General features: G+C 40.8%; 1 protein-coding gene across 3 annotated transcripts in view; it reads right to left on the bottom strand.

Moving 5' to 3' along the window:
• Nucleotides 1-7,547, bottom strand: part of BANK1 (B cell scaffold protein with ankyrin repeats 1) — a 132,559-nt gene extending 125,012 nt beyond the window's left edge. For all 3 annotated transcript variants that reach the window (XM_039702008.1, XM_039702009.1, XM_039702010.1), the window contains exon 1: nt 7,458-7,547. In XM_039702008.1, the coding sequence (XP_039557942.1) occupies nt 7,458-7,470 (13 nt within the window). In that variant the 5' untranslated portion in view covers nt 7,471-7,547. The remainder of the gene's footprint in view (nt 1-7,457) is intronic.
• Nucleotides 7,548-12,132: the final 4,585 nt, after the last annotated feature.

Raw genomic sequence — 12,132 nt, 5'->3', positions numbered from 1 at the left:
AGTCCTGCAACTTTATTGGAATAAATAAATCAAGGGAGAGAGTCCTCTGGGGCACATGCCAACGGGGTTTTCTCTTGAGGTTTAGGAAGGCACAGCCTCCTTTGATCCTAAACTGCTGGCCGCATATTACCATCTTCCTTCCCCCACTGGCTGAGGCACTAGGAAGGTACAGACTTCCCAAACTGCCCACCACATAGGCCTCTTTGAACCTACCAGAGTAGGTTCTTTACCACAGAGCTCACAAACTCAGGCTTGTGCAGACTCCTGTCTGTTTCACAGACCAAGCTGCCTGGGCCCAGCAACCAACCTGCAGCCCGGAGTCAGTACAGATATCAAGACCAAGTTCAAAGATGTTCACGCCCACACCTTCACCCATCAAGTTGTTCATAAAGACATTAGCTTCCCTGTCAATCACACCTCTTCTTATTTCTCACTTTGTCTTTATAAACACTAGTTATTATTAATTTAACCCGTCCTAACCAACTGAAACAGCCCCTCCCAATTTTTGCACATCTGGTCCCTGCACCAAGAGTAGCAAGTAAATAAAGGGAAAAAAGTAGACAATGACAGTTCACATTAGTCAATGAATCACTGGAGCTCCTTGCTGTGGTCACTGATGGCCAAGGCCTCCTATTCCTTCTCTTCCAGCTGAGAAGTCTAAATCTCCAGGGTGTTAGAGACCTTGAAGAAGTATGCTAGGGCCACCTGTGTCCAGTTGTCCTGATTGCTGTTTCTGCCATCCTGGCTGGACATTATGAAGAGCAAAGGCCGAGAGGGCTCTGGGGGCTTCCTGTCCATGTCAGCCTAAATGATCTCAAGTGCCCCCTACCAGGGACTCCAATGACCTCAAGTCAGTACAAATGATCTCAAGTAACCTGTGTGACCTCAAGCATCCCCTGATGTTCTGCCCCTTCAGCTCTCAGTGGGGAGCAGCCTGCAGCACCCCACACCATCACCAGGCTAGCTGGTGAGGGATGTGAAGCAGACTCTCCCATAGCTTCCCTCCCAGCCTGGTTCCTCTAATCATCATTTCTCAAGGAGCTGGCTCCTCAGCAGCAGCATCTGAGCAAGCCAGAGAAGTCACCTTGCTCATGATAGCCCTTCAGTTTTGCTGCAGCCAGTTAGTACAGAGTCTTAATCTAGGTTAAAAAAAACCCCACAAAAGCAATAAATATTGTTACACACATAAAAAGTATAAAATAACATCACACCATACATCACAGTTGAGATAGCCACAACACACAGAACATCACCACACAATTTCAGAAAGCTTTAAGCATTCACCCATACAGAACAACACCACACTCTAGCAGAAGGCTTCAAGTCTCTGCCCATACAGAATAACATCACCTCAGAAGGCTTCAAGCATCTGCCCCTCTTGTTCTTCAGCCCAGCCTTTTATCCCCCTCATGTCCATGCACTGCACCTGTGTGATGGGTCAGTGCCCCTGGGTACTCCATGGCTCATTGCTGTCAGTGCTGCTCACCTGCTGCTCACAGCTGCACCCACTGGGATGAGGCTCAGCCACCCAATTACCACAAAATGTGTACCTACAAAACAACTCAGTGGACACAAGCCAACTTACTGTCCATGTCTCATTCTTCCTGGCCTCTCCCAACACTGTACAATGTGTTTGAAGAGAATGGGAAAAGGCAGCTATGAAGATAAAACACACACACATTCACCAATAGTGGTTGAATAAAACCCACCTGCTCAACTTTCCTACTTATCAGAAGAACATTTGAAAAATTGTTCCCCCTTTGGCATGAAATTCAAATTAGACAGAGAAGTTCTCATGTCCGTCCTTTGGTCCTGGGGGTCCCTGCACTTTTTCCCATCAGGGGTTGTAAAAACTATGCCATTATCCTTGCCTGTACCTTTACCTTTCCTTCATCCCTTCTTTCATATCTTTTGTATACCTGAGATGCCTTCCTAACCAATTCCTGGAAGGGCCCACCCACCCTCTCTTCAGCCCCTGCCCCTGCTGTATGTGGGATCTCACCTTCCCTCAGTTTGAAGTAAACTTGAATGGAGACTATAACTCAAACAAATTATTTATTTCAGTTCTCTCAAACAAAAGGCAGCTGAAAAATAATGATCAAATAGTCATTTTTCAGAAGAATTTCCCCCCCCCTCTTAAAATGCTCCTCTAAACTGAGTTTACAATGGGAACAAGGTGCTCAAGGCAGACAGTCTGGTTGCACAACGTGATACACTGGCCACCTTCTTGGGAGTTTTTATACATCAGCCCAAGCACACACTCCTGGCCAGCACTACACAGTTCAGTCACAACTGAGTTACAAGAATGCTACTGCAAACATTGCAAAAAAATCTTACTAATAAATTACCTTAGGAAAATAATTTCTTCTTGAAGGGATTTATACTGAAAACTGCATATTTACTAGTTTCCCAAGTATTTCATATTTTTAAAGGGAACCTAATCAAACTCAGAAGATATCTGGTTTCTGCTATTAATATGGTTTTGTTCATTTAAGAAATTTATTTCTGTAACCATGCATATTATAATTTAACAAAAAGCAAGTGCCCAAGTCTTTTCAATCACAAATTTTAATAAAGCAGAGGAACACCACACTTATGGCTTCTGATTAAAGCACTGCTTGTTTTCATTTAATGCTCACTAGCATATTAGCAATAAACTGCTTTGAAGCCTGTACTGTATTTAGCCTTTCATTTTTACAGAGGACACAACACTGCTTACCATGAAGGCTTTTATTTTCAGTCTTCAAATGACTAAAAATTGTCTATGTTCAATTCATTCCAGGCATACCATAATTTTTTTCTTTCATCTATTTAAACTGTAAGTGTTTCACAAATAAATGACAATTATGAAAAACAGAAGGCTACACTATAATAAAATATGTTTAGCATATATTACCCTATTTCTTAAAAGTCTAATTCATAAATGTCATTCTATTCATTGTTCTGTTTTTTCCAAAGCTTCTAGAATTTTTTATATTTTCCACTCAAAAAGAAATAAAGCTTACTATTTCAATTGTTCCTCTAATCTGATATTAAAAACAAACAGACAAACACCACTTTTTAGTGACTACAGTAAACAAACTTGAATTATTTATTCTTCATGACTTAACAATCGCCCTGTAGAGAAAACAACTAAAAAATTAATATTTCTTTTTGGGTTTGGGTTTTGTTTTTTCTTTTTAATTGGAAGCAAGTATAACAATAAATAGTGAGTGAAAATATTCTTCATTACATTATAAAATATACTTCATTACATTTTTACATGAACACACCTTGCTGTGTTTGAGAGACACAACACATACATGTCCCCAATGCTGAGAAATGTGGAGGACAAAACACATTTAGGCATGAATTGAACTGTATGTGACAGGGTCTCAGTCAGGTTTGGGGGATAGGAGGTTTTTTATATTTTAGTCTGACATTATTTCTTGTAAGGAAGTTCTTTTATGCACATCTAGAGTAGGGGATCTAGGACCAGGTGTTAACTCTTACACCCAGCTGCTCTATCCAGTTTCACCTGAACTTGGTGTCAGGGCAAAACTCTGACAACCAGGAAAGGGTGTTCTGATGTTGGTTTCCCCAGAAAGGAAAGCCAAGGATGCAGGGCTGGACAGAAGCTGTGGTACTCTCCAGCAGAAAGACCAGACACAGCCATACATTTTTTCAGCTATGAAGACCTGCAAAAGTAAGTAACTCACTTGAAGTAAGTTTACCAATCAGTACAGAGAAAAAAAACTATGAAACTTCACAAAGGCACTGCATTTCAGTTTCATGGTCTCACATGAATTTTTTATTTCTTACACAGAAGCAACAACAGTGAACCCTAGCCACAGACTACAGCTATTTATAAACACTTGTGTAAAGTTTTAAGTCCTTTCCATCTGTTAAACATGTAATCCAAATGTAAACGGGTGCTTTCTAAACTCAGCTGTACCTCTGCTTGAGCAGTCTCCACGACAAACAAATGTAGGACTCTTCTTACCTAACTGTACACAAAAGCTCACAGAAACATTGAAAAACAAAGTAATTATGGGGATGGTAAGACCTATTTGCTTTAAATGTCAGGCCTGTGATAGCATAAATTATACACTGTGGCTGCATACAAAGCCTTGCTTTTTTACAATGCAGGGAGTCAATAAACACTAAGTGAACATCAATATCATCATATGAAACAAATTCCAGTTTAAATCTTGGCATTCGTGACTTCCTTCCTGTCTTCCTTCACAGTGGTTCAAAAAAATATTTTCAATGCCATTCTGAAATTATTTTTGTTTACATTTAATAAAACATAGGGTTTTTTTCATCACAATTCGCATTACAGTAGTCAGATTTTTGATTTATAAAAAAGGTCAGGACAACTTAATTTTTTTAACAATAGTCAGAAATCACTTCCCTAGGGGTTGTAATTATATCACAATTGCTGCTGTTTGCATTTGGGTGCTTAAGCTTGTTAGAGGATATAAAATATTCTTTATTACCTCCAAGCAAATAAAAGAGTATATAAACTAATCAAATCCTCAAAAACCAGCTTCAAGAGGTACACAGACAAGGAAAGAGTCACACTGTGGGTTTTGAATCCCTGGGCACAAATGTTCTTCTTTTATGAAACTGAGATTGCTGCTTTCTTTCACCTTTATCACAACATCAGTGGTATCAGTGCTACAATTTTTCAAATATAGGTGATCAATTGCTTCTATGCAAAGTTCAGTAATTGCTGCTTGCAACAGAAGAGAGATGGGAGAGGGTCAGCATAAGCAACACAGCTTGTTAGGATCGACTTTTGAATCTGAATGAGCATCCTGACACTTCCAAAGGCAAATTATAGCTTTGAGGTACTTCAGTTCTGGCTTCTTTGATACTCAAATTACTAATACATTATTAATAATATTAACATTACTTCATAATTAATATTGGATATGAATATTAAGATTCTTTTTATGATGGTATTACTGAATCTGCTTCAAAACTCCACCACTAGACCTCTTGGATTTTGAATTAAATCATTTTCTGAGAACTCTTTTTTCCCCTAAAAGTGAAATGGAAATGCTATTAAAATGAGGAGTTGAAAAATTATTTACTGCTAAAAATTTAAGTGCTCCCTAATTCTTGAGAAAAACAAAAATCGAGTAGTACTTGTGTCTGTTCACTGCCTAGATTCCCTCCCAGAACACCACTTACAAAAACACCGACCCAGAAACAATTGAAGATACAAAAATGTACACTGTGTAAGTAAAGGACACACAAGGAAAGATCTCAATGAAGATAATTACATTCATAAGTGGGGAGAGGAGTGGTGACTCCAACACGGCATAGCAAGGAAGTTATCCTGTCAGTGCCTCCTGTCTCAAAGGAAGGCAGATGTCATCAAAGATCAAGCATTACAGATGTTTTATCTCTACTAGCTACAGCAGCTTTAATGGAATTTGCATAAAATTCATCTAGGTTAGTCTTCTGCAGAGTCCTAACAAGTAACAAGCCTGTCTGTCCCATCAAGCATCCCAAACAGCTTTTACATTTGAGCTAGACTAGACCTTGGGCAATCCACCTGAGGCAACCTCAGTACCTCGCAGATGCTGTTCCATCAGGAGAAAACAGACTTCTAAGCACCTCTGTACAAAACAGACCTCCTTCTATAAAATAAAGGTTTGATGCTGTGGCAAACCTGCAGGAGAGAGGTTTGTGCGTGGAGGTCACAGGTGGATGAGGCTTAGGCAGAGCAGTACATGAAAAAATGACAGAGACAAATGATTGCAGAGTAGAAGGCCAGTGCATCCTCTGCTGGTTCAGCCTGCTGTTACTTGTTTCCCTGCCAATGTGTGGAACTGGCTGCGAGCAGCTGGGAGAGCAGCCATCCCTCTTTGGTGTTCTTACATATTTACTCAGCAATTACTGCAGCTATTTCACATGTATACTCAGGATTTGACTGTCTTTATTCACCAAGATCCAGACTCCAAACTGTATGCCCCCAGGTCATGCACAGTGGTATCCTGTCATTGATACGGAACGATCACTGAGCATACTGTTGTCATTATCAGAATACTGCCCTGCTGACTGTTCACATCCACAAATATCAGTTTGCCTAATAACTGGGATAGCATATGCATATTTGGAAATGCTATTAAATGTAGTTTTGCTCATATATGCATCCTTCTTCTTTAAAGAATCTTGCAATACTGGATATTGGGTCTAGACAGAAAACAACCAGTGCAATAACCATACCCATTTCACCACCACTCCTAGGTAGAAAGCAAAACAGTACTGAGTTTTGATATTTTATCCACAACTAACTTCTTATAAAACAGTTGGAAAAGTCACTTCGCCTTTCTTCCCTGGTGTTTTTATCTGTATAATGGCAGTAGTAGGTAAAGATGGCTTGCAAGGTTAATGCCATTACAAAGCTGCACTAGACAACTAATAACTAATGTGGTTAGTCTGATGCTACAAAATTACAGAAAATATAAAGTACTTGGCAAAAAAACTGTCTTGACATTGGAAGCAGTCATTTAAAATGATGAATCAGAACAGAAAACAAAGCATTGAGTCACCTTTGCAGACTCAGGCCCTCACACTTCTCTTTCTTGATTCCTCATTCAGAAAATGAGGATAAAATATTGTCCCACCTAATAAAAGAATCACAAAAATAAAGCTGAGCTCCCCACAAGCAAGTCAGTCAAACCTTTTGTATCTGGCTACATGTCTTTCATTTCCTTTTTATTGAGTGCCCAGCTTGGCACTCACTGGCTTGATTTAAGTGTTGCTGAGCCTTGCAAAGACACGTGAAGAAAACAGGAGTCATAAATAGACAGTATTTCTGTGAATAAGGGAACATGACTGGGGCACAGGGACATGGAGTCACAGGTTTCTGGTTCAGATTAAGGGCTGCCTCTGATTTACATGAGGACTTCAAAAGTCATTTTAACTTTTCATCAAATTTTTCCACCCATCAATGGGATAATGTATTCCAACACTGCCAAGGGAGTAACAAAATACACACTAACAGTTTTGAGGCACCCAGATATTGCAATAAACACCACTAAAAGCATAAACAAGGAATTAATATTCCTGTGCAAAGTCTAGCACGCTTTTGCTGTACACTGCAGGCTGGATCCCATATGGAGAGCTGAGAGACTGCAAGAGGATGATCAATTTTTAATTAATGACACAACACATGATTAGCCAATTCAGACTGTCCCAGAGGAGGTACACATGTAGGACCAAATTAACATTGCTCATACAACTTTTATTCTTTAATTTCCCAACTCCTTGGCGCTACATCTCCTCCTTTTCAGCAAAGCTATGCTGGTACTGCGACACCGTAAGAGATGCATCAGAGAGAGACAAGAGCCTGCTTGCACTTGAGGGCTACTTTCAAGGGCCAGGTCTCCATCCCCATCACCGCACCGGGACGCAACACCCTGTGGGAACCTCCCCGCCCTCGCAACGCGCCCCGCACCGACCTGCCGGGCTCATGGCTCCGCTGCCTGCGCTGTCCCGACCAAAGGCCCGGCCCGAGGGCGCTGTCCCGGCTCGAGAGATCTGTCCCAACCCGAGGGCTCAGTCCCAACCCGAGGGATCCGTCCCGGCCCGAGGGATCCGTCCCAGCCCGAGGGATCTGTCCCGGCCCGAGGGCTCAGTCCCAACCCGAGGGGTCTGTCCCGGCCCCGCCGCCGGGACGGAAGCGCGGGGCCCTCCCCGGCTGCTGCGGCCGCGGGGCTCCGCTGTCCCCGGGGCCTGGGCCCCACCCATATCCTCCGCTGAACACACACACCCCCACAGCGGCCAGCCGCCGTAAGAGCCCTCTGTCGAGGTGGTCGGGGTGTGGGGGTGAAAACGAGGAGGGAGTCGAGCCTTTCCAGCCGTGCAAGTGTTGAGGTTCGATTTTCTCTCGCACTCATGCGGTGGAGAAAAGCCCCTCAGGGACAGAAGGCACCTGGGAGGTGTCCGCCAGCGATCAAGTGTTCTGGTGTGGTATGATTAGCACCTCCACGATATTATGCCATGTATTTATTTTTTGGAGTGGCGCAGAGTAAAACAAAATCAAAAAAAAGGTGAAAACAAGCAGCCCATGAGAGACACTGCAAACACGTCAGCTCTCTGCTGCACTGGCTAGCAGATTTGGGACGTATCAATCAAAGAGGCATCTACCAAGTTCAAAATAAAGGCCAGACCCACCGCAAGGAGTTGGAGTTTCCCCATAAAGCAGCATTACAGAAAAACTGAAAGAACCTTCTGAAATAAGTTTTCAAAGGAAGAAACCTTTTCAAACCACTTTGTGCAGAGATGCATGCTTCTTGCCCTCCCAAACTCCTTCCCTACCTGAACTTTAATATTTTGGGGCTGATTTTAGTGAAATGTGGCAAAGGTTGTAAAGATCTCAAATGTGAATTTGCTAAGTACCAGTTTCAGGAATGCAGGTGTCCAAAATGAAGCGACTCTGCATGAGCTGAAGGAAAGGCTGCAGAATGAATTCAAGCAGTAGTAGAGGAAGGAAAATTCACATAGAGGAAGTCTTTATAGATGTCTTAGTGTGACAAAACCTTCACAGTTTGCAATCAACTACAAACATGAACAAATTGCAGGAGGCTGGACTTCAGTCAGGGAACTACTTCTGTAAAGACTTTGCACACTGCAGGGTCTGTGTCAGGCTGAATTACTTGGAAAACTGAAGCCTATGAGCTGTTCCTGTTTCTGTCATTACACAGGTAGATACTTTTTGATTATTATCATTTGTTATGTTTCAGAGGTTATTTGCAGTCACTTCTGCTAATGCATGGGTAGTTTTGGTAAATTTCTGACTTGGGCTGGCCTGCCACACAGAGGAAACATCAAGCTCCAAAGACACTGGGAAAATCTGATCTAGATTCAGTCATGTCAGGGTACGTGTGCATCAGGAAGAGAGCCCATAATGCCTCCCCTTGTTCTTTGCTGTTCATTTTTTACCTTTGAATTTGATTAATTTAAGTGATGGGTATCTGGGCAATACCTCATTCCATTTTTGGGTGCAAGGGATGCAGCACTATAGTGTCAGTAGTCTTGAACTGTGAGCAGGATAAGCACAAATGAGATATCTTATAATGAAGAATGCAATATGTCAAAGATGAAACATTTAGAAACACTGCATCAGACTATTTTTCCATAACAATAATAATTGCTGCTTCCTAAAAGATGGGTTAGGTAATGTGGTTGGATGCAGTTGGGATGACTGAGCATTCTGAACTGTGAGGATCTTCACTGTGAAAATAGGAATTCATAAAAAGAAAAACAATCATTAAATACAAATGTATTTAAATAGAAAAATAACTAAAATGGAACTTGCAACTCTCATTTCAGTAAAAACAAAACAAAATTAGGGAGTTGTCCTAGGTGTCAGGATGAGGGACAAAATGGATTATGATAGCCCAATTATTTACATTATGAGAGCCATCACTGTGAAAATGAGTCCTAAAAGGAAACACATGATTTGCTTTACTCAGATTTTAAACCAAACAACAGGCAGGTTTCTACTAGTCAAAGAAAAAAAAAAAAAGCCTTCAGCAGAATCCAGAAGCAAGAGGGCCTGCTCTACATGGAGGCCTTGCTGGAGGCGTTGGTCAGTGCACATGACATGCCCTGAGACCTGCAATGGCCAGGGCAAAACCTGTGCTCTCCTCTGGTGGCCAGGGTGCTCTGTGTAGCGTGAACCATGTAGGGCTGGAATGAGACCATCTGGGACAGGTTGCTGAGAGGATGGAGATGGAAGGTAGGACAGGAGTTGTGTTGTTAGCTCCCAGTTTAAGGGAGGATAAGACTTGGTGAGGATTGTGGTGGTCGTAAAGGACTGCTCGGTGTGGTGCAAGTGACTTGCTCGTCATGGTGGGTGCACTTTCACCTCTCCCTGCTGATGGTGAGGCTGAGTCTGCCAGGCCTGTGCTTTTAGCTGGACCCAACTGAGCCTTTGCTACTGAGCTCAACTGGTTTACTCTTGAACATGTTTTTTTCCTGAGGTGTGGTGCTGCTATCACAGCTTTTGAGACAGTGATACTAGGCTGACCAGGACACCATGGGAATGGTGAACACCGTGCTGGCCTCTGACTATTTGCAGCTCAAGACAATGTTAGGTATACCAAGGCCTACAACCAGCAGAATTATTTCTAAGAGCAAAACAGCTCAGTTCTCTAACTGCAAGGTTATTGCCATCAATTTATACTGCTTTTACCAGCCCAGTCATGAAGATTTTCTCTGGAGTAATGTCTGCATATGACTAGGTATTACTGCCAGTGTCAGCAGACTCCTACTTACAAATTAAGTTTGCTGTGAGGTCTGTCAGAGGTTGAGGTCTTCTCTACAAGTCCAGCAGAAGAATTAGGTTTCCCCAGTTCTTCAACCTGCTAATGATTGCACTTTATATATATCATAAAGCCACTGAATTTATAATTCATGCTGGAGGTGTAAGAACACTCACTGTTTCCAGGCAAGGGAAAACTACTTAAATTATTAAGCAACCTCAGTGCATGCCATGAAGCAGTGCAGTATTATAGGGAAAAGAAACAAAACCGTGTTAAGTCATGAAAAACATCTTGAGAATGATGTCAGTGTTATATTTAAGTTGTCTGGCTGTCCTCGATATGAATTTCAAGCTTCAATTTTAGTAAATTTATTTTAAATATAAGTTTACTTCCAAACACCCTAGATTCATAACACTAACTTGGGGACAGTTATATGCTTCTGTAATGCTTTTTAGCTTCAGGTTCTCACTGATCTTGTCAAAACTAATTTCTTTCTAATACTGCCTTTGTTTTTCCCTTTGTGAGCATTCTGCTATTGTTGGAGTGCTGGTTTTTCCTTTGGATATAATTAACATTCAATACATTGCCATTATAATTTCCTACACCTCTTACATGTTTGTTTTCCACAGATCTGCTAAGGTTTGAAAAGCCTTTTTTCTGTTAAAGAGCTTGAAATGTTTTTGAAAGCTTTATTTACTGTTGATTACTAACTTAATTTTACTTGTAGCTTTCATTGTAAAATACACTGACAATATTGCTAGGCTATGCTACAATGCAGACAATATTGCTATAATTGCTAAAATAATTGGTTGGAAATATTGCATGTCAGATGATATTGTAGTTTTTGTATTTTAGCAGGAGTTTGCATGCAGTTTAGATTCATCCAGTGTAGTCTTCTTTAGTTTTCTGCCCATGCACACAGCTACTGCATTTCAATGTTCGATGTTACTGCAAGAATTAACATTAAATTAGCTGAGTGTCCACTCTTCTTGTCTAGTGGAAAAATGGAAAAACTAAGTATGTAATATATTTCTAAATATTGGTTAAATCTTATGAAGATAAGGAAAAGAAGAGAGTATTGCTCAGCTTGTATGGTAGCATTCAAGAAAGCAAGAAAATTGTGTTTGAGGCCTTCACTTTGTTATTTAATTTCACATGCACTAAAATAAAAATGAAGCAGATCTGAGACAGAACATGATTCTAAGAGAAAATGTTACTGTACACAGTAACACTCTCAGTTAAGAAAAAAATGGGTCAAGTGAGAAAAATCTAATATCTTCTTTCTTTAGTACCATTATGATTAAATTGGTTGATGACACAGATGAAGCATAAGAGAAAATAAAATATGTGGCCTGGAATACAAAAGCACTGCCAGTATGTAATGAAAATTATTTGTGTCATTCTTTAATTTCATTCTTGTATGTATAAAAAAATGCTGTTTCCTCCCATAGCATCTTCAGTGGTCACAACAGTGTTAGGGAGATTTGAAAAAACTTTGGATACATTATGCATGTGTGGGTTTTTTAAAAAAGTTTTTTACAGTATAACAGAGAGCAGAAATAAATTCTTCCCTCCCCACTCCCCCATCTGTGGAATATAATTTCATGTCTAATTATCTGCTACGATGATTTAAGCTTTGGAATGCATGTACAAGTCACATTAATCCTCAAGATTTTGCTTAACAAAAATCTGTGTATTGGGGTTGCCACATTTAAGCCTTCAGTGATAATAAACTGAATTAATCATGTTGTGGTTAGAAACCAGTTCAAATGCTGTTTACAACATAAGAATCTCAATGCTCCACTATAATGCTATATAGCAAGATGCTTTTACACACTTCAAAGGGTAATACCTGATGTGTCTTGTA

This window comes from Passer montanus, unplaced genomic scaffold, assembly GCF_014805655.1.
Source record: "Passer montanus isolate IOZ18808 unplaced genomic scaffold, ASM1480565v1 scaffold151, whole genome shotgun sequence".
Lineage (NCBI taxonomy): Eukaryota > Metazoa > Chordata > Aves > Passeriformes > Passeridae > Passer > Passer montanus.
The sequence above is the reverse complement of the archived record's forward strand: the minus strand, read 5'-3'. Positions and strand labels throughout refer to the sequence as shown.